General features: G+C 35.7%; 1 protein-coding gene across 23 annotated transcripts in view; it reads left to right on the top strand.

Moving 5' to 3' along the window:
• The window catches only part of LOC105474671 (SHH signaling and ciliogenesis regulator SDCCAG8), a 253,094-nt gene that overhangs the window by 103,295 nt on the left and 125,895 nt on the right, over window positions 1-23,904 (top strand). For all 23 annotated transcript variants that reach the window (XR_011607733.1, XR_011607735.1, XR_011607744.1 and 20 more), the window contains one exon: window positions 18,499-18,641. Coding sequence is in view for 17 of the 23 variants with exons in the window: in XM_071069480.1 (XP_070925581.1) it covers window positions 18,499-18,641 (143 nt within the window). In the remaining 6 variants the exon portion in view is untranslated. The remainder of the gene's footprint in view (window positions 1-18,498; window positions 18,642-23,904) is intronic.

The following is a 23,904-nucleotide window of genomic DNA, read 5'->3' as shown; positions in this document are numbered from 1 at the left end:
GCATTTTTTTCAGATGCTTTTCTTCTGTCCGTATATCTTCTTCACATATATCTACTGCTACCGTCTAGTTCAAGGTACTGTCATCTTCAGCTGTGTTATTGCAACAGTCTCTTTTTTTTTTTTTTTTTTTTGAGATGGTGTTTCGCTCTGTCGCCCAGGCTGGAGTGCAGTGGCGTGATCTCGGCACACTGCAAACTCCGCCTCCCGGGTTCACACCATTCTCCTGCCTTGGCCTCCCAAGTATCTGTGACTACAGGCACCTGCCACTACACCTGGCTAATTTTTTTAAAATTGTATTTTTAGTAGAGATGAGGTTTCACCGTGTTAGCCAGGATGATCTCGATCTCCTGACCTCATGACCTGCCCACTTTGGCCTCCCAAAGTGCTGGGATTACAGGCATGAGCCACCACGCCTGGCCAGCAACAGTCTCTTAACTAGGGTTCCCTGCTTCTCCCTATCTAGCCCCTTCACAGCATAAGGGCCAGAGAAATTCTGTTAAACCTATGTCAGCCGGCCAAGGTGACTCACTCCTGTAATCCCAGCACTTTGGGAGGCTGAGGCAGTTGGATCAGGAGGTCAGGAGTTCAAGACCAGCCTGGCCAAGATAGTGAAACCCTGTCTCTACTAAAAATATAAAAATTAGCCAGGCGCAGTGGCAGGTGCCTATAGTCCCAGCTACTCGGGAGGCTGAGGCAGGAGAATCGCTTGAACCTGGGTGGCGGAGATTGCAGTAAGCCGAGATCGTGCCGCTGCACTCCAGCCTGGGCAATAGAGTGAGACTCCATCTCAAAAAAATAAAAAATAAAAAATAAAAAATAAACAACCTATGTCCAATCTTGTCACCCTTCTGAAACTATCCAGTGGTTCCTACCTCAGTAACAGTCAAAGGCAAAGTCTAACAGTGACCTCCAAGGTGCTAACCAGTCTGCCCCCACAACCACTTCAGAGCCTTTGGACTCACTCTTCTCTTCGCTGGCTTCTCTGGGCTATGCTGTGGATCACAAGATTAACCCTTCAAGTCATCGCTGAAATCATCTCTGTGAGACTTTCCTGACTACCTTGTTTTACGTTGTAAACCAGTTTCCAAGTGCTCCTGCCCCCTTTCTGCTTCATTTTACTCCATATCTTACTCATTTGTTTATTATCATCTTTCCTTATCACAACATTAGCTTCATAAAGTTATGCCCTCTTTAGTTCATACTCAGCACATTCGCAAAAGCAAAATGTGAATTGCATTGCATTGCTCTTCCATTTAGCAGTTTAGAATGGCTTCCCATTTGCATTTAGAAACACGAATCCAAACTCCTTTCTACAGTTTACAAGGCCCTGCATACTCTCCCCACTGCCTGTCTTTCCACCCTCTTCTTTTTTTTTTTTTTTTTTTGAGACGGAGTCTCGCTCTGTGGCCCAGGCTGGAGTGCAGTGGCCGGATCTCAGCTCACTGCAAGCTCCGCCTTCCGGGTTTACGCCATTCTCCTGCCTCAGCCTCCCGAGTAGCTGGGACTACAGGCGCCCACCACCTCGCCCGGCTAGTTTTTTGTATTTTTTTTAGTAGAGATGGGGTTTCACCGTGTTAGCCAGGATGGTCTCGATCTCCTGACCTCGTGATCCGCCCATCTCGGCCTTCCAAAGTGCTGGGATTACAGGCTTGAGCCACCGCGCCCGGCTTCCACCCTCTTCTCATGCACCCTTCCTCTGTCCATGCACTGGAGCCTCCGTGGTTTGCCTTTAGCCTCTCAGACATGCCACGGCCTTTGGACAAACATCTTCCACATATATTCTTTCCCACTCTTCCTTTGCTTAACCAGCTCCTTTTCTTTCTTTTGGTTTCCAATTCCATGTCTCTATTTCACTGGCTACTAATGTATACTCTGTTATTCTCTCACAGCGCCTCATTCCCCTCCGTCATGAAGCTTATTATAAGTTTTTTTATTATTTTATTGTTCATTTGCTTTTAAACAATCAGTTTCTTCCATTAGAATGTAAGTTGTTTGAGGACAGAGACTTTTACTTGTCTTACTCTCTTTTGTATTCTGGTGCTCCAGTGCCCTGATTGCAGTTAGGGTCACAGTAATTGGATGGATAGGTGGGTGAAGAGATGGCCAAGTGACTGCCTCAAGTAAATTTCTCATTTTACTACCCACTACTTGCTGAACCTGAACAGGTTACTGAAAATGTGCAAGCTTCAGTTTTCCTCTTTGTAAAATGAAGATAGATAACAATTCCTACCTTATAGGATTTTGTAAAATTTTAGGTCATCTATGTTAACCTCATAGTACAATGCATGCCAGATAATAATTGCTCAATACATACTGATAATTACTAGTTTTACTAATGTTGTGATTCTTACCTTTTCCACCTTCATCTTTGTCCCATCTGTGTCGCATTTTACCACATTCCTTTCCAGAGTCGCGATGATTACTGAACATGAGACTGCGGTACGAACCGCGCAGTGCATGGCGGTGGAGGTATTGCCTAAGCTTACGTTCATCTAGCATCAGAGCCAACTAGCATTTACCTTGTTGTTTATCGAACATGTCTCATTGTACATTCTTACTGAGCTTAAAATTCAGTTAAAACCCCTCATGGCACGTATCTACTGACCTACAACTGGGCAGTGAGTATAGACATTTGCATTTACCTGTCTGGAACTTGGTCATTTTCATTTGGGCCTGTTGTGTCAGCTTGTCCAAACTCTCTTGGAACTTCTTTTCAACATCTTGCCATAATAAATTATTCCTCTCAGGTTTATGTCACAGACACACTTGGTTAGCACATCGGTGGCATCCTCATTAAAGTTAGTGGTCTAAATAGTATAGCACAGAAAGCATCGCAGAGCCTATGACCTATAGCTTCCTTATAATTTGATATTTGCTGTTCTGTCTTCCATATGATTTGTTCTAATTGATGTTTAAGAACCAGGTCATGTTTGTTTTTCTGTTTAAGAACCAGACCATTGCCTTCTTCAAAATAATTCTAGTCAATTAAAAAAATTATTTTTATGCCTGCTATGTATAAGTAGTTTGCTTAGATAGCGATGAGCCATGTGACAGAAGCTTGCATTGATGGCAGGTAATGAAGAAATCGGGCCCGGATGGCTGAGAACTCAAAGTGCCTTTGTAAATATGGAGCAGATTTGTAGTTCGGCAGGATATAAACCCGTGCTGGGAAACTCCCAATGAGAGGGCAAAACTGAAATGGGTCTGCCTGAAACTCCGTTTGGTTCATCTAGATAACCTGGATAAATGGGCTAAATTGGAAATTTGGGTCTTTAAAATCATTTTTTGAGATTTTCCCTATTCATTCTATTGACTTACTCTCCATTTCAAAGTGTTTTGTCCTAATCATTTACCCTATATCTCTCTGTTCTATGCCTATTTTATTTTTCTTTATGAAAATGGGTGAAAGCAGGAATTATGCTAGTTTTCTAATTATCACAGCATGTAAATTCAGTAATGTATATGAAAGTGTTTTATAAACTATGAAAAGCTGTATACATACATAGGAATAGAATGGATGGTCAGTAAATTGAAGAGATGAGTTTACCCCTTTGTATGTGGAAGCTGTTAATTTGAAAGAACACACTCAAAATATTAGCTAAAAATCTACTTCACATTTTGGTGCTGCTTGCTAAAATTAGTTAGAAAGTATAGGTTATTTTTGAGTTAAAAGCAAATTCAATAAATTCTTAAGTTCCTCAAATAGAATTTTACAGAAATATTTACATAACCCACAGCTAAAGTGAGTTTTCTAAAAACTCCCCATAAGGTGAGATCACGTACACCATGTCTCAGTACAGAAGGATTTTTTTTTTCAATCAGTTATGTCTCTATAAATAAACCTAGTTTTGTTGTTAAAATTGCTGTTTCCTCTTCACATAAGAACATTTCATTAATTTTGGTGAAAACCTTCCAACAAAATAAGGTTAAATTGTCCAGTTTTCCAGTGGAAGAGGAATTATTTTGCGTCACCAACAAGCAGAGTAACAGCTTAAAGGTAAGTTGAACACAGACATGCTGTTTGGGTGGTCAGAATATTTTGCATCCAAGCATAAATGTTAGTAAGAGCCTAAAGGTGAGAATGCTTTAGGTATGTTTTTGGTAATACTTTACCTCTCCTGCTCTCTTTAGGATTTGGGAGCCAGAGCATTGATACTGATGTTCTCTGTAATTAGGTACACCAAGGAGTAACAGAAACTGGGTAGCTAGGTAGGTAGGAGAGGTGACCTCAGCTAGAGCCGGTGTGTTTGTGTAGGCAAGAAGAGGAGCTGTATTCCATGGTCTAAAGTGTTAAGTGATCCAGAGTACAAGAATATGACTTCCTTTTCTCAGTTATTTGAAGCTCATTTAGTGAAAAATTAAAATACCGTTTCCTACAAAACAAAATCATGTAGTTTGAAATAGAAGGCTGGGAGACCTTTAATGGGTACAACAAATATTTGAGGTTTTCTTGGTTTGAGAGAAAATAAACATTTTCTTTTGTCCTAGCACCTATACCAGACAGTAATATTGACAAAAACCAAACCTAAGAAAATGCATTTTTTTCCCTCTAAATTAAGAAATAATATGTATGGCTTTAAGATGCTGCTTAAAAAAAAAAAGAGTAAGTCTTAACATTTGTTCTACTTGTCAGAGATTGACAGAATAAAGAGAATAAAAGAGCAAAACGAAAAAGTTCTTGTTGATTAACAGTTGTCTGAGGAGAAACAGTTGATATGTTTTCTTTATTGCATTGAAAAGTTAATCATTGCCAATAGAAGCTTATTTATGCTTGTAACTGAGTTAGCATTGTGGCTTGGCATTATTCCACATTTGAAGGGAAATGGGTTTCGGCGAAGAGTCTGGAGCTTGAGTTCCAGTACAGTTGAGTGGGCTTAGTGAGTGGTTTAATTTCACTGGGGTCCCACGTTCCCACCTGTAAAGGGAGGGGATAGATTAAGATGATGACTGAGGTGTCATGTATCCCTAACTGCATGTTTTTTTCCTAAAGGCCTATTTTGTTTTTTATGGAACAAAATATTTTATGTTCGCATGGCAGTTTACTCCCAAATGTTTTTGGGACCATTTAGATAGGAGTACACTTTAGAAAAAAAGATAAGCAGCACAGTATTTAAAGAACAGGAATTATATTTGCTAAATAAATACTGTGCATCAAAGTCTTAAAAGTTAGGTACAAAATAACCCAAAAGTTTCATTGTATATTCCCTTTAGCAATCAGAATATTTGATTATTTTCTAGAGAGTTTCTATAAGAGTACCATTTAGTATAAGAGTTTTAATTTGTGATATTAGAAAAAAAAATGTGTGCACCATCTAAGAGACAAAATAGTTTTGCCAAAAATTTCCTATTGTTCTGGTTAAGAATAAATGGGCCAGTTTCTTTTACACAATAATTTTTAGTACCAGATACCATATCTAAAAAACTATATTTACTATGGCAATAGTAGCAGACTAATTATCTAGCTTTCTTTGGAAATTGTGGCTTTTGTAGTTGTCAGTACTTTTATATCTACACTAAAAAGTTTTTGGCTTTGAAAAGTATGCCTGCATATATGTTGGTTTTCCTGTAATTTTAGTATCTGAGAAAGTATTACATCTGAAGCATATGTAGAAGTATAGAAAATTGTTGAAAATTCCATATTGAAATGACCTTTAGGCTGCTATTCATTTAAGGTAATAGTGTCAATTTTGAACAAACTTTTTTAAAAAACTGTTTTTTCAATTTAGGATTATGAATGGCATCCTTGTCAGTTTTTAGGTATTTTTAACCTCATGATGAGAACCTGAGTGCATTGTAAATACATTTAATAATGAAAAAGATATTTTGTAAACTTGAAGTCAATAATACATTAACTTCTTGCGTTTAAATTGACTTATGAAGTTTTCTTAAGGCAAAACTGGTTATAAGTTTACTAATAGCAATATTTTCAGTTCATTTAAGTTTATTTTACTTTTATAGATAGTGAAAGCATCTTTGTCTTATTTGAAAGTGCCTGTCATTCTTATTTATTAAAATTGCTTTAGTGTGGTTTTTATGTTTAGTCTTGCTTTTTACTTGTGTTTAGCCATATTTCTATACATAGGGAATGGTGCAGGAGCTACACCACTGTAATTAGTAGTGGGCAATGTGACCAATTTTTTTTAATCTTATATTTCAGTATAATTTCAATGCAATTACTCTATTGAGTAATTAATAGCTTTAATGTTTAGACAGAAGTGAATATAATTAGCCCAAAATATAACAACAACATGTGAAAATGATGTTTGGACTTAGTATAAATCCTGAAGCCCTAATATTAATACTTATAATTTTCTGTTGTAAATTTTTATGAAAACTAAATAAGAGTAATATAAGAATTTCTGTTATTTACTGTAGCCCAGATGATTGTAAACTTGAGGAGGAAATGATGTAACTTAGATGTATCATTGGACTTGCACTTCTTTTTTATCAAAATGATAGAGAATCAATTAATATTTTAATAGTTATGAAATAAAATAAAGTGAAGAGTGAAATAGCTTGGATATTATTCATATATAGTATATATAGTGTGTATATGTGTGTGCATATATGTATATGTAGATATCTATAAAATTATCTGGCCATCTGGATTCATATATATATATATATATATTTAAAATGTCTGGCACATTGCACATAGCAGGCACATAGTGTGTGCTCAGAAATATTTATTGTATTGAATTGAGAGCTTGGGAAGGAATAGTTTAAGGGAATAAATTAACAGTTTGCTTTCCTAAACTGGAATTATTTTATTATATTTTATTTTTGCTTTGGATGATTTTCTCAGTTGGCAAAAAAAAACTATTTTCAAATGGTAATAAAAGTCAATAACTGTAATGAATATTCTTTTTATTACGCTTTGATATGTTTTCCTGCATTTTGGGTAACTGTTTAAAGATTATTTTTCTTTGGTAATTCTTTTATCTACCAGCTTTTGTACTTTTTAGATTTTTTGTTTTTATTGGCCATTGGAAAGACTGCTTTTTCTATATGGAGATGTCCCACCAGAAAAGATGTTTTCCTGTTTTTTTGCAGTTCATTTTGAAAGAAACAACTCCAAGTTTATTTTTCATTTGAATACAGCTAGTATAGCAAGAAAAAATCCTTCTGAAGTGCTTTCAAAAGGATTAGGTCAGGGTTAGGTGTAATTTTTTTTTTTTTTTTTTACATTAAGTAAATTTAGAGTTGCTATTTAAAAAAATTGTGCCAATTTGTTAACAAACACAGGTCAAAGGCACCTTTACACTGGTGACTCTCACCTGAGAAATAATGGGTGTTCTTCACCAGCTACCCTCTTTCTGCTTTTCTACCTAGGGATCATGGCTTGATCGCAGGGAAGAAAAGAAGGAGTCTCAGTTTCTTCCTGGTACTTTTGTTTACTAATGTACCAAGGGCTATTTTATTAAATAGCATTATAAGTCAACTTGAATATATTACATATATTTAATATATGCATCTATATATAATATTAATATATATCTTAAAATAGATGCATATATCTAAATATTATATGTAAATATACATGTATATAAAATTAGTCTTATATATTAACATTTTAAGTGGAAAATAATTTTTTCTTTCATTAAATTGGAATGTCCAGTACATGGCTGACATAATTGTCTTCTAGAAAATGAGAAGCCAGCTAGACACATTGGCTCATGCCTGTAATCCCAACACTTTGGGAGGTCAAGGTAGGAGGATCTCTTGAGCCCAGAAGTTCAAGACCAGCCTGGGCAACATGACAAAACCCCATCTCTACAAAAAAAAAATACAAAAATTAGCCCGGCATGGTGACACACACGTATAGTCCCAGCTACTTGGGAGACTAAGGCACGAGAATCTCTTGAGCTGGAGAGGTTGAGGCTGCAGTGAGCTATAATCTCACCAGCCTGGGTGACGCTAAGACAATGAGACCCTGTCTCAAAAGAAAACAAAAAGAAGAGAAAAGAAAAGAAGGGCCAAACTGTTACTTTTTTGAGCCTTTCTTTCTTTAGAAATCATAACATTTGGGTGGTCATAGCATATTAAAGGATTCCTTTTATAGGTATACCAAGCAAAGGAATATAGGTCTACATTAGTCTTTTTAGTTATGTTCTCTCCACAAACATTATGAGACCATCATATTTAAATGTCCCAATACAGCATTTTGTAGTATGTGCAGTAGAATAGATGCCATAGGATTACCAGCTTTGCAGAACAAGGAACTGCCAAGTATCCAAAATGTTTTGAGTTTATTAACTTCATTAACATAGCTCTTGTGATGCGGCTCCGAACAAAACAGAGAAACATTCTCTTGGATGATACTTCCTTTAGGTGGATTTGTAAGTGATTGAGCACCACTCCCGGGATGTTTTTCCTACAGATACAGTAAACATTGTAGTCCTCCAGTAGTCAGGTACTAAAAACAGTCAGCCCCCAGCTGAGTGAGGGGGAAGAGCGCTATTAGGAAGCCGCTTTCAAAATCTTTACAGTGATATCAGACCCTTGATATTTGTAGGGACAAATCTAAGATCTTCACAAGCGGAGGCAAAAACAATGAATTTCTCCTAGTAAGTGTAGTAAGGTATAACGGGTCCCTTCCGTCTCCAGAATGTTTATAAACATAGAATAAAAATTATTTGTGAAGCCAGTGAAATAAATCCTACCAGTAAGATAAACTCAGTGTATTTCATCGCAGTGGTGTGACATTTCAGGAGGGGGTTATGTTCCAAGTTCAACCTAAAAGGTTAAATATTGCATGTGATCAAAATTACTTTAAAACATCTCATCCGTTCCTCATAATTTAATAGTCTACATGGATTTGTCTATACTGATTTTATATGCATTTAGAGCCATATATTCCTGCCACATTGGAGACATTCATACCCTATCTCAAAGATTTTAACCCATATCATTTTACTTTCATTGTTGGGATAGATTGCTATTTAATCAAATGGGGAGTCGATAAACAAGTTGACTTGTGTTTGGCAATGTTTGTGCTTTGTGTGAAAAATATACCTGTTTCGTAGACGAAATTACCACATAGTGTTGTCGGATGGTCATACTATGAAAGGTACACATGTACCGTGACCCACCAAGGGCTCAGTGGATTCATGTCTCACTCTTCGTGCTCACCCCAAGGCATTCACTCATTGAGTTGAATGGTGGGTGGAGTCACCCATACTTCTTCCATTTATCTCTTTCTGTTACATGTTGCAGCTATACTACATGTTCCTATTGCAGTAACTGTGAACCATCTGATTTTATGATCATAATGTTTGAAGACAAGGATGAAATGTACCACATAGCAGGGTGATAAGAGATTGCATCTCTTGGGGGCCATTTGCATCAAACTCAAGAGCAGAAACAGGGGGCCTTAAAAGTAAGAAATGAAGGATACAACCTGGGCAAGGGACAGGTGTGCTTCTGAAGTGGAAGGTTCTTTAACATTGTAATTGATGGCTGTCTTTTACAGTTCAGCTCTTGATACATTTTCTGGTATTGAACCAATGCAAAACTTATTGTCAGACAATTTTAAAACTCCACACCATTGACAGCTGATAACTAGTGTGGTCAACAATTAGGAGATTTATATATTTGACTCCTTCATTATTTTAAGACTTTTCTATTTATTTCAACATTGTCTTCTTTCACTTTACCTCTTTTTACTCACAATTTTGGGTTGTCTTTATCCATTTCAATCTGTAATCTGAATCTACCTCTCCCAGTTACTCTTGGTGATATTCACAATACCTTAACAACTCTTTTGCAATGTATCATTTGAAAAATGTATCACCTCTCTTTTATAGCTTTACAACAATCACATCTTATTTCAGATTTTTCCCTCATCCAGGGCTATCTTAATGTTCCTTTACAACTTTTATGTCTGCTGCTAGCATCAGCAGACATAAAAAGTCAAGATCTCTATCTATGTATGCAAATATGTCAGCATACAATACCTTGAACATTGTTAATGTTTTAGTCATTTAGAACACTGAAAAAGCATGATAGGATTGGGGCAAAAAAGGCCCTATATTATTTTAAAGAAAAAAATTGCAGATTTAACAAATGGCCTGATATTTTGTCTATGATGATCAGAAACTTACATTCATAGGAATGCAAAGCAAGTTTTTTTTTCACTTTTAGCAAACATAAAGTCTTTATTAAACCTGTCCAAAAAAGTAGAGCTATCACCTGAACTCATTTTTGTAAACTGACCACAGAGTTGTAGTGATTCTTTTGCCACTGAATCTCCTGGCATGACAGAACAGTGGTGTAAACTTGGCTTAGTCAAAAAGTCTGCTTTATTGTCACAATGTAATACAGTCAGCTTTATATCAGATGTCTTAAATTCTTCTCTTCTTTAGACACATACTTTTAGAAAGGCACTTCTTTCCTGCCATAGTTCCATTTCATCTGTTTTGAACACTTGTTTTGGCTGAGAGCTACGTTAGCTCTGAGGAAGTGCTTCTGAATTTAAGTGATCAGTTGATGCTACTTCTGTTAACATTATGCAAAGAAAAAAAAAAGTTTCTTAAAATTCCTTCAAGAATATTTGCTTAGAGTAAGGATTGATTAAATAGCCACATTGGAAGCAATTGGAAAACTGAAAATTCCACAAAAATGTTGCATATTTTGTTGGGAAGGCTGAGGGTTAAGTTGCATGTTGATTCTTAGGCTGGCATGGAGTTCATCATGTTGTAAAAGGTGTAGACAGTGGGACCTGAGGCTAAACAAATCCAAACCTCAGGACGTCTTCAAGTCACTAGCCCTAAAGTCTCCAGGAGAAATGCTTCCTCAGAGTGAACCAGGCCCAGGGCTTTGCACATTAAGATCCTTGTGTTTGGTAGCATGATATTTGATCTGTGTCATCTGAGCTGTATCTTCTCCAGTTGTCTCTGTGCTATTTGTGTCTTCCACCTATGTCACATTATAGACCAAGAGGTTTTAGAAGGCAGACTGTGTCATTTCCTCTTTATTTTCTGTTAGATCTAGGATTGTTTAGGGAGACAATATGGTGTAGTAGAAAGATTATAGGACTTGAAATCAGACGAACTCCGTTTTGAATCTCGGCTCTGCCACTGTATAATCTTATGTAAGTTACTTAACATCTGTGAGCTTCAGTTTTCTCATCTGTAAAACAGGAATAGGATACTTATTTTTATGTGGTTGTCATGAACACAGAATGGAATTTTAAAATATAAAATGCTAAGACAGTGCCTGGTACATGGTAAGCACTCAAAAATGTTAACGGGTATCAGTGTTACTATTAAGTCCACAATAAAAGCATTAAGTCAGTGTTATGTGCAATCAACAATGGTAACCGTGAACAGGATTTCTAGAATGGTATCAGCAACCTTCTACATCTGCCACAGTGAAGAGGACAATCATTTTTGGCTGTTTCCAAAATGAGTTACTATTTATAATATCCTTTTGTTCACATAGGCTGATTCCCCAAGTGTCTAGCTTGGAAAATGAGTCTTAGAAATACATTTTGCTATATTCTAGACCGGTGCTATGCCAAAAAATTTTCTGTGATGATGAAAATATTTTAAACCCGCACTTTCCAATATGGTAGCCATGGAATCACCATGTGGATACCAAGCACTTATACTGTGATTAATGAAGTAAGGAACTAAATTCTTTATTTTAATTAGCTTAAATTTAAGTAGCCAAAGCTAGCTAGTGCAGCTGTAGACAAAAATTTACTAATGATTTGACAAAATCAATCTTAACATCTGTAAGTTAATAAAAGTATGAACTGGTAAATACTAAATTTCCAACGAGTACATTTTTTTTTACACACACAGAACTTTATATAAATGATTATTTTCTCCCAAGTGATAGGTTATATGTTTCAAAATTCAGTATTATGTACTACCTTGCTTTTGGAAATATATTCTTTGAATTCATCCATTGGCTTCTGAGTGATAAATTCACATTGTCAAAATTTGTCAGCCTCAAATCTACCAGTTCCTTCTTTTGACTTGTGAGGGTTTTTGGATCTAGTCTTCTTACTGTACTGTAATTTTTTTTCTCCCCATTCTCATCTTCTCTTACACAAACAAGTCACCCTATATTAAAGATGGCGAAATAATTTTTAAGTCACATAATGTTTAGTAGCAGGAATAAATCACTACCATTGAGGTATTATAGTTTATGCTTCTTTTCTTTCCAGGCAAAGTTATCCTTTTGAATTAAGATGTTGTATAATGTTTCAAATAGGTTTTACATTCATTTCTTTGGATATTTTTTCTTAGGAAATCAGGAAAAATGTATAGTAGAATTTCTTTTAATGAAACTTTTTATTTGATTCTATTAATTTATGTAAAAATATATTTTAATTATCTGAAGTATAGAATGCTTCTCAAATTGTAGGATTGTGAAATCAATTTTATAGATTGAAGCAGGAAATGTTTTTTTAAAAGAAGTGGAATTGGCCAGGCATAGTGGCTAATGCCTATAATCCCAACACTTTGAGAGTCTGAGGTGGGAGGATTGCTTGAACTCAGGAGTTTGAACCAGCCTGGGCCATATAGCGATACTTTGTCTCCACTAACAATTTTTAAAAAATTATCTGGGTATGGTGATGCATGCCTGTAGTCCCAGCTACTTGGGAGCCTGAGGTGGGAGGATCACTTTAGCCCAGGAGGTCACAGATGCAGTGAGCTGTGATCACACTACTGCACTCCAGCCTGGGTGCCAGAGTGTCTCAAAAAAAAAAAATAAATAAATAAATAAATAATAAATATGTAAGATAAGATAAAAGAAGTAGAATAAAATAAGATGGAATAGGAAATGTCAGAGTGTGTGACACATCATAAGAGTTAATATTGTTTCATGAAATGCTTCTTACATTTATATGTGTGTGTGTCTCTGAATTGTGATTTAAAATGAATTTTTTACTATGGATCTTGGCCAAAAAAATGTTTGAAAGCAACTGCATAATTTATTGTATGGTGTGGTGAAGGCAGTGAAGTTAGAAGATCTGGTTCAAGGCTTGGGTGTACTGCTTTAGACAATTTTCAATGTCTTTGACCCAAAATTTCTTATATGTATAAACAAAGATACCTGCCCTGTAGGTTTCATGCAATTGTTTCAAAGATCAAATAAAATTCTAAGGTGATGTATAGTTGTAACACTCCTTGTTCCTTTCAAGTAATAATTTTATATTGACAAAACTCAGTGGCTTGCACCAACAATCATGTATGTTTGTATTTATGAGTCTGCAGGTCAAGTAAGATTTGGCTGATCTGTGCTCTATTTGACTGGGTGTTTCTGCCTCAGGTTGTGGGTTGTGCGTTGTCTGGGCTATGGTTGGGGTTTGGGTCTGATCTCCATGTATTCTTTCTGCGGGCTAAGCTGAAGGGGCAGCGGCTACCCAGTGCATACACTTCTCTTGGTTAATCACCAGAACATGAGCTAAACATAAACATATTTATGATTTTTGCTTACCTTATAGCCATGCAAATTCCACTGGCCAAATGAAATCATATGGCTAAGCCCAGAGTCCCTGGGGAGACGTAATGTATTCCACTCTCAGTGGAAGAGAGATGGGAGTGAATATTTGCTGAACAACAGTCTAAATAAACTATCATATTACCCCCAAACTATTAAACCCACACGTTTATTAACTGCCTCATTCTTAAATATAAAAGGATAGCCAAGTATTACCCTGTATTTGAGGAAAACCTACACCATAATGGAGAGTCCAAATCAGATAAACAAGAAAGGAACCTGGAGGAAACTGAGGCAACATATAATGAGCAAAGGAAAACATTTAAATACTGTATATTCTAATAGGTAAGATATTATATTCATAGATTAAAATTAGCATGCTATGTGAAAAAGTGTCAATAAAAAGAAATAGCTCATAGAAATACAAAAGGAGTAGAAAATTTTCTTAACATTCAAAATGAAGTGTCATCAGTCAAAGAAATCTTTCAGAAGTTACAATCAGAAGACAGAGATGGAAAAATATAAGAAAATGAGATAATCAATCCAACAACTAATGTCCTGGAGCTAAAGTGTATGGCATCAAAATATTTTAAAATAGTAGAAGAAAACATTCTCAAAGTGAAAAAAAAATAAGCCTTCAGATTGAAAAGGACTCACTGAAAACTCTGCACAAAGAATGAAAAACAGCTCCATTCCAGGATTCAGCATTGCAAAATTTCAAAATGACAAGGAAAAAGAGATGACTGTAAAAGTTTCCAGAAAGAAAAAAATATAAATCATAGACCAGGTACTAAGAATCAGAATGGTACAGGGTTTTTCAGTTGTACTATTAGGATCTAGAAGACAGTGAAATAGTTATTAAAAATCCTGAATGAAAACTAATTTCAAAATAGAGTTTTATACCCAGCCAAACAATCAAGTGTATGCATACAGTAGTAGCATTTTCTGGCATGTGAATACTCAAAAATGTGTTTTTCGTGTACTTTTTCTTATGAAAGCTACCTGGAGATAGCTTTCATACCAAAAAAGGGAATAAATTGAGAAACATGATGACTTATGACCCAGAAAACAAAGAACTCTAAAAGAGTATGGAGAAGGCTTGACACAAGATAGAGATCAACCAGGCCATACATAAGGTGCCAAGAGGGATATATCCAGAAAATTTTTTTTAAAAGAACTTATACTTTATCTAATATGTTTGGTTATTTGAAAAAATACTGTTGATGGTTGTTTAACAGATATGTTTGAATATTTGGGGAAAAATGTCAGTTATCTAGAAAAACAAACTATTAAAAAACTAGGCAATTAATTCTAGAAATAATAAAATGATATGTAAGAAAGTTAATTTAAACAAGAGAATGCTTTTCTCAGTAGTGAGCAAATTTTTCATAATCATTATAATGTAAATGAACTACTGACTAATGCTTTAACCAAAATCATTATATGGGAGCATGAGGTGGGTATGTAGGGTGGGTGGTACGAGACCTAAATTGTCACCCTTCTTCCCATAAGAAAGGTCTAATATTGAAAACTTAAGAAATAGCAATATAAGTTTGTCTTTTAAAAATATGAAGATAAACATCAGAAGAGCTAATGGTGTGTGCCATTGGAGATTAGGTTTGAAATAGGGAAGGTAGGTCATGCGCACTGCTGTTCCTTGTTATGAGCCATTTAGTACTATGTGACTTAAATTAGGTGCATTACTTTGATGGGCAAATTTAATCAACAATAAAAATAAAGTTACATATGCCCATGATTAAGAAAAAAACTTCCTACAATGTGGAGGGATATAAATGAACAGCATCAAGTCTCCCCTTTTCCACATTCGATCCCCAGTACTGTTTTCTAGCAGTGATCACTTTTAATAGTTTCTACTTTGAGTTGTTCTGGTGGTTATAGTCATGACTTGAAAGATATCTTTTGGTAAGGTGTAAAGCTAGCTGGACCTGCCTTTGCCCAGTTAGCCAAAAGATGGCCACATCAAACTGCACTGTAGACATGCAGGTTAATAGTGTGCTTTGAGAGTAATGTACGATTGGCCTATGGCTATGGTTGGTCTTTCATCCCCAAGCTACTATATACAGCCAGGGAAGCAGCTCTGACCTAGTTGGGTGAGGCAAAGGGTTATCCTGCCAGTGGGAGCATGGCATTTCTGGCAAGAGATTTCTCTTCTAACGGTTGGACTTGGTGCCATGGCAGATTTTCCTGACTCAGGGAGTAAGTGTTGAGCCCTGGTCCAGCTGGTTAGATTATTTGTTGATTTTGATTATCTGCACCAATAAGCTCTTTCGCTGGCATGGATAATCAGAAGCAGGCAGTGATTTTCCATCTTCCTAACAAAAATGCATTTCACATTTTGAAATTACAATAGATGAAGTTTTATTCAGTTTTCACCAAAATACCGCTTTATTGAGAAGGGGGAAGTTTTATGAACTGAGAACTCTTTAGAGAGAGTCATATATTCTTAGGTGGGTCATTTTTTCTTACCACTTTTCTGTTCTTGAAAGACAAAGGGAAAAATCAGTAATAATGATATTCGCTGTCTTTTATTCAGCTTTTACTGTGTGCTAGGCACTCTGCTAAGAATTCTCAGCCTAATTTAATCTTCACAACAGCTTTAGGAGCTTGTTATCACTCCGATTTTGGAAGGAAGAAACTATATAATAGTCTAATGACTTGTCCAAGGTCACAGAAAAGTGCCAGAGCTGTGTCTGGAGCCCTGATCTGTGATGGCTGTTAGACCCATGTTCTTTACCTCTGTGTTTGGACTGTCCTGCAATGCAACCCTTGACTTTTTATTCCATGAGAAAAAGAAAGCAGCTAATTTTACTTAAAATCTAATTACCAGTGTAAGGTACATACGTTGTTATTGTTGCATAGTGCTTACAAAAATTGTATCTTTTCTTTTTAAAAAAAAAGTTTGGAATTTTATACATTTTCTGTTTCTGTCATTCTTTTGTCTTCTCTCAATTCAAAATTCTGGAGTCATCTTTGGTCTTCCGATTCCGCTCCTTTTACTTCCATAAAATCACCATATTCTCTTTGTATTTCTGTTTTAAGTCCTCCCACTCCTCATGTCTGGAATACTGCAATTATCTTTTCATGGTCTTCCTTCTGCCATTCTTTGCCACCGTAAATTGATTGTACACATTGATCCAGTTTTCTCAAGCTCAGCCTCTGTCATATTGCATACCTGTTTAAGCCATCAATGTCACCCTATGATCTATAAGAAAAAGGTAGTGTTATTAATCTACAATTAAAGAGCTTTCATGTGATCGAAAGTATCACTCCAGAGCTTTTGTGCCCTCACTTCTTTCTCACTTTTCTTGTTCATGCTAATATATCCCTCATCTGGCTACTGAGGCATGAATTTTCTCTATAACTCAGTTGGTGTTTTTATATGCTTTGCATTTTGATAGTCTTCTTGTGTATATATGTCTCATTTACCCAGATGAATTATAAACTACTGAATTTAGAGATGGGAACTCTGAATTCATCATATTATTTAGTATAGTTTCTTGCATATAGGACTGTGTAAGAAAATTAATGAATTAATTTTTGAAGTTTTAAAGTTAGCATATCTTTCCAATTCTATAGTTCTTTGCTTTTGTTAATTTTATAAAGGTTAAACAATACACATTTAATACTCTTTATTTATTTTTATCTCTTTAATTATATTTAATTATGAAATTGGGAATATATGGGTTTAACTTTAATAACACAATATTTTAAAGAAACAAGTCAGTTTAACTTAGTATTTCAATTGAAAGATACAGAAAATCTACACTGAATGAAAATGATATAATTATTTCATAGTTTTTCAAATAAACCCATATTTGAGAACTGTACTAAGTTATTATATTGTTGGTTAATGTATGGTTTTGATGGAGATAAGCTGAATATTTATACTGTTATGAATACAAGAAAAAGTGTAAATGAATTATTTAATTTATCCTACATGATGTATTAAATGCAGTTGGAGGTTGTTCAGAATATTGAATAAGGACATGAGAAAATTTGGAAGTTTATTTAAATACTAAGTTTAAATCCCTCTACTTACACATAATTTTGTTTTCCAAAAGGAGGTTGCATTTTTTCTGTATCAAATTTGTTTCTTGCTTTCTGCTGAATTTGAAAATATTTCTGCCCTTTCTTTTTTTTTTCTTGTTTTAATAGCCTAAATATTTTTAAAGGTTCATCTTTTATTTTCTTTGACTTAATTTTACAGATGTTCTATTGATAAATAAATATTTCTACTTTAATATATAAATTATTTAAAATTATGGCCTATATAAGGTATTTTTGCTTTGAAATATTTGAGTTTCAGTAAGATAAGGATAATTTCACCCTGAAACCAAAAAATAAACCTTCATATATTTTCATATTTATTAGTCTTAGAGTGTTCTTGTTGACTTTTAAAATTACAAATTTAAATGGAAATATTATTTTAGCTCAGAAATCTCATACACTCTCAATGCTTAAATTTCTCATGCTGTTTTCTTTCCTGGATTATTTTTTCGAAGTAATATTGAACATCATAATCATGCCATTTTTTACACCTCACAAATTTCTAAAAATCTCTTAAATTATTTATTTTACCTTTAATTTGGGTTTCAAAACACCCAAATGGAGCCATAAATTTATCTTTTAGAATAAAAAGTACATACTTGATGTAAATCACTGCATGTGTCTGATTGAATCTCACACAAAAATGTTACATTTTAAAGGTAGTCACATTTTAAGTAAATATTACTTTTTAAAGGGAATAACTCTTAGAGTGAAAGTGCAATTATCCAATTTGACTGCTCTCATTTAATCGTTTCAGTTTTAAAATTAGACTTCATTTTACAATCCAAAATAAAATCTTACTCATGTGCATTTTTGGATGTGCTAATTCCTTTTGTCATAAAATGGAAGCTAGCCTAAATTTTCTAATAATTTTTTATCACATTGAAATTCATGGCAAAAAACTAAAAATGAGCTAATTTTGAATTCAAGTGCATGTATTTTATATGGATGCTTTTCCCCTTTTCTCTACCTAAGGAAATAGAGAAATTGAGAATAGAACTGGGTGAAAGCAAACAACACTTGGAACAGGAGCAGCAGAAGGCAGCCCGGGCCAGAGAGGAGTGCCTGAGACTAACAGAACTGCTGGGCGAATCCGAGCACCAACTGCACCTCACCAGGTACTCCCTAATCCCATTATGCGCCATAGCACCGATTTCATTCCACTGATTTTTGCCACAGGCTTCCAAACAGTTGTTAGAGTTAGTCTTAGTCATTCAATTCACACATAGCTTTCAGGCATATTAAGAAAAGTGGAGATGTGGTAAGCAAAACACCCAGACATGTGAATGATAAGTGTGGCAGGGAATTACTGATAGATTACAAAACCTTTCATCTACAATGCTCAAATATTTAGGTGATTCTCTATCAATATAAGCAAAATGACATATTTCTCCTACCACCACTACTACCTCTTCTGCTAATTCTACGTCTAATAAAAATCTTGAACTGAAGGATGTGAGGAATTTATTTAGGAAAATAATAAATACTCTCGGTGAGAGAGACAAAGTAAATAAATTGTAAGATGCAAATTGAAATGGAACTGATACGAAATAAGGAATCTGCATCCTAAGGAGGTGTAAAATTTCGAGATGAAATAGATTGGCACTGCTCATGTTCAAATCATTATTATAACTGGGCTTACACCATTGAGATTTTAGATTACTTTGTTTCCATCTTGAGATTTTGTGATGTGATCATCATTGTCATCAACTTTAGTAAATATGTAGCTCGGCCCTAAATTACATTAAGACTCTTTAGGTTGTAAGCATTGTGAATTTGCTGCATTGGAAAAACATACACACACACACACACACACACACACACAAATACACACATAGAAAGAAAAATTCAAACAGAGAGAGTAGATATTTCGCTTTATCATATGTGGTTTCTTTTCACTTTGAGTTTTATTACGATTTTTCAGTGTTCACATCAAGCCTTTGGGGTTGCTCAGTTCTTAGAGTTTTTCAGTTTTTAGAGAGAACTTTGTTTAAATAAACATGTAAGTTTATGATATTTGGTTTGGTTTATAAATTAGAAAAACACTGGTCTTCCAATCATAGTAATATGTTGAATTTAAACTATGAAAGGGGACTGATCCCTTTTACATTAAATATGACAATGTAATTCTGAGCACGGTATGCTAACAGATGGAGAAAAGCACCACTTGAACAGCCTGCATTTGGAGAAAAAAATATTCTAGAGGTTGGTGAACCTCCCAAAGTTTTGGGTGAGTGTTAAGATGCCTCTGGTTCTGTTAAAATCAAACCTTGCATGAAACATTTTGTTATGATAATATTCCAAATGATTTTACATCTTCCCTTTTAAACAATAAAAGAAAGAGGAAAGAAAGAGAAAGCAAAGAAAGAAAATACATTATTTATACACGTATGGTATCTAGAAAAAAATCCTAATAGATGAAACATATGAGAAAAAAATTGCTTAATATTGCAGAATAATAACTGTTCTTTTAATGCTCATTTAAAGTATTGTCATTGTAGAACTGAGAACCTAATGTTAGCATAATTCCTGTGGTTATTTAATCTTACAAGCTTCAGAATTGAGCTTCATCATGGTAGTGTTAATAGTTTTTCTCTTCTGTCAGACTTCTATTCAAAACCAACCATTTGTGTGCTAAGCACTGCTAAACCTCAGAACTAGGACGGCTTTTAACGTCTCAGTGTGGCTGGGCTTCAGTAAATAAATATTAATGCTGGTTTTGCCCCTTTTGCCATTCTGTCTTATTCAGAGAGTTAATTTCTGAAGTCAGAGTCCATAGAGAGTTTTCCCGTGTAGTATCAATTTGTAGTGTTTGACAAGATCAATTTCTTGCAAGTAGAGCATATTAAGATGCAGCAACTGCTGAAAATGGACGAGTGGTAACTAATTCCTTTGTTCTTAAGAAAAACGGTTTTGCTTGGTTCCATAGAAAGCTTTTTTTTGTTGTTGAGCTTTATTTAAACCAATTCTACAAAAATTTAAGCGTAGTTTTACAGGAAATAAAAATTATTTTCTAAGTACGGTACTCTTTTGTAAGCATTTTATGCTGAGTCTGTGTTCATGTTTTATAAAATCCACATTCATAAATTTAAAGATGACAATTAGAAATGCAAGGAACTGTGTATATCTCCCCTTTGCACTGGCAACGTGACTTGGTTGTTGGGCTATTTCTGCTATATAGCACTTTTTTGTCTTTTTGTTTTTTGTTTTTTAAGTTTGCCACCCCTCACCATGCTTTATTGATTCAGTATACTCAGGTGTGTGACTGAGAAATGTTGTGTCGTTCTTTTTCAGTGTAGATCAGCTGAAATACATAACTCCCACACAGATAACACCTTACCACACAGTCTCAACTTAAACACTTCAAATGGCATATTCTAAACAAAGTTTAAAATTGAATATGAAAACCATGTTTAAAGTAATGATGAAATAAGGATCCAAATCTTTAGAGGCAAAGAAAATTCAAAAAGTGTAGTAGAAATCTGTACATCAACCTAAAAGAAAAATAGCCTACCACTTTTTTGGTGTTTCTCCTTATTGGATTTTAAAACAGTAAATGGATGCCAAGCGCAGTGCTCACACCTGTAATTCTAACACTTTGGGAAGCCAAGACAAGGCAATCACTTGAGGCTAAGAGTTCGAGATCATCCTGAGCAACACAAGGAGACCCCATCTCTACAAAAAACAAAAAATATTAGGCAGGCATGGTGGTGCACCTATAGACCCAGCTATTTAGGAGGCTGAGGATGGAGGATCACTTGAGCCCTGAGGTTCAAGGCTGCTGTGAGCTATGATTGCACCGCTCCACTCCAACTTAGGTGACACAGTAAGACCTTGTCTCAAAAAAAAAAAAAAAAAAAAAAGGAAAATAGAAATTTAGCATTAATTAAAGGACCCAAATGGGTGAGTATAACATTCACTTAGTCAACAAATATTTATTGAGCACCTACTATACTTTGCTTGGTCCTAGGCATAGAGAGAAAAAATAAAACTCAGTTTCTGCCCTTAGATTGCTCATACTCTAGTAAAGAAGCCACATCTGTATATTCAAATATAATGGAGTGTGACAACAGTGCAATGATAAAAGTGATGATTACCACAGGAGCACATAGGGAGGAGGTCTGGCCCAGTCTGCACCAGAGGTGAAGGCAATAGTCGAGGAAAGCTGATATCAGGGAAGGCTGACAGTGAGAAAGGGATAGTCAGGGAGGTGGAGATATTTGGCAGCAATCTTGATTAGTGAGTTCATGAGTAAGAATTCTGAAAGTGGAAAAAGGTGGGTTGGGGACCCCAGGTAGAGAGACCAATAAATACAGAGACATAAAGATGGGAGAAAACATAACTCTACTATCAGATTAGGTGATTGGTAGGAGATAAGACTGGAAAGGGGAAGCAGGGACCAGCAGAAGAGCCTTAGGGGCCATCTCCGGAGTTTCGCCCATTCTCAGTTGCTCTTGATGCATTTTAAGCAGGGGTGTCAACGTGATTGAATTTCTGGGTTGGGAGCTTGACTCAGAGAACAGTGTGGAAAGTGAGCTTTGAGAGTTGATCTAGGAGACAGAAAGACCAGTTAGCCCAAGGTCAGCAATTGCAGCCAGTGGGCCAAGTCTGACCTATCGTCTGTTTTTGTGTGACCATTAACCAAGGATGGTTTTTATATTTTTAAGTGCATGAAAAAAAGGGAAAACAATATTTTTTGACACATGAAGATTATACATCCATAAGTAAAATTTTATTAGAAAACGCCACCATTATCCTTCATTTATTATGTATTTCTCTACCACACTTGGGTTGAATATGGTCCTCAAAGCCTAAAATATCTACTATCTGTCCCTTTACAGAAAAAGTGTACCAGCTTCTCAGTTAGGAGGCTGTTAGTTCAAGTAAGAAGTCAAGAGGGCTTGAATAATGACAAGATTCAAATATGTATTTAAAGAAGGTAATTGAAGAGCTTTGTGAAAAATGGATGGGTTGAGAAGAGATGACTGGCAGGGATCCCAATTAGAATATAAGCACCATAGTCCAGAGGGAGAGTAATGAAGCCCTTGGCTATGGCTATCCTGTGAAGTGGAAAGGAAGTCGCATCTTCAGGAGGTATTTGGAGTCATGAATAAGAGAGGACAGAATTAAAGGTGGCTGTAAGTTTTCTAACCCAAGTTGACTAGAGGATCTGTTAAGCCAACTGAGGAACTTAAAAGAGGTAGCTGAGGAAAAGAATACTTTTTATTGTGCAACCCCAGTGGAGATGTCCAATGTTGGCTTGGTGTGAGGAGAAAGGTCATGACTAGAGGCTTAGATCTGGATCCCCTTTTACATTAATGTATTCATTGTAGCTAAGGGAGTGGTTAAAAGCACATAGAAAGGACCATGTTTTAAAGTACAATGGAAGAACAGCCACCAGCCAGTAAGACTGAAATGGGGTCTTTGGATGTATAAGAAAAGAATAAAGAAGAATGATTCAAAGAGTATTTTTTGGGGGGTGGGGGGCGGTAACAATTAAAACCGTATGCTTTCCCAGACAGCCTAGGATTGAAGAAACTTGAATTATAGTATCTTCTCTAGGCATTCACTCCAGGATTTCTTTGCAACTTTTGAGAAATTACTTTAACTCTTTGGGCCTGCTTATGTACCTATAAAATGAGGTGGGACTAGATGATTTATAAGTTTCCTTCTAGTTCTGATAATCAATGATTCCAATCATGATTTAAGACAACCCATTATTAACTTCCTATTTCTAGACGTTAGGCATTTAAATTGCTTGGACGATCTTTTGTTTAAGTTATTTTCTTAGTTTGAAGTTTAGAAAGTTCATTGAAATGACCCTCAGACCCACCACTTAAATTCATTGTAACTTAGGTTCTGCTGACCTCTCACAAAGGTTATCAAAATTGTCTCAACACTCTTCCAGTCTCTTTTGCTGACCATTGCCCAGTGAATATTCATGAGCCTCTGCCTTGACTCTGTTACTTACTATACTCTGAAAACCTTCCATGGTGCCGCTCTATTAGAGAAAGGCAAATGACAGCATGGCATGCGAGGTCATCCTGATAGGCTCTCAACCTTCCAGTCTTATTTCATCCAAGATGAAACCCTCTTACCTGCTGATTTCCAGACAAATGTAAGTACACACAGCTCCCCTTGCACTTTTGGAGGGCTTTTCCTCCCATTTGCTGTTCTCTATACCTAGAATACCCCTCTGACCTTCTCTAGCGCTATTACTAAGCGCTACCAAGGTCTCCCTGAAATCCTGATTTTTCTTCTTACCAAGGTCTCCCTGAAATCCTGATTTTTCTACCTAGGCCTCCAAATTGATTCTTGTCAGAGGGAGCACTTCTCCCCTTGAATCCTTCTTCCCACTTTGAGCTGATGACATTTGAGCAA

This window comes from Macaca nemestrina, chromosome 1, assembly GCF_043159975.1.
Source record: "Macaca nemestrina isolate mMacNem1 chromosome 1, mMacNem.hap1, whole genome shotgun sequence".
Taxonomy (NCBI): domain Eukaryota; kingdom Metazoa; phylum Chordata; class Mammalia; order Primates; family Cercopithecidae; genus Macaca; species Macaca nemestrina.
Note: the sequence above shows the minus strand (reverse complement) of the source record. Positions and strands in the feature narration are given on the sequence as shown.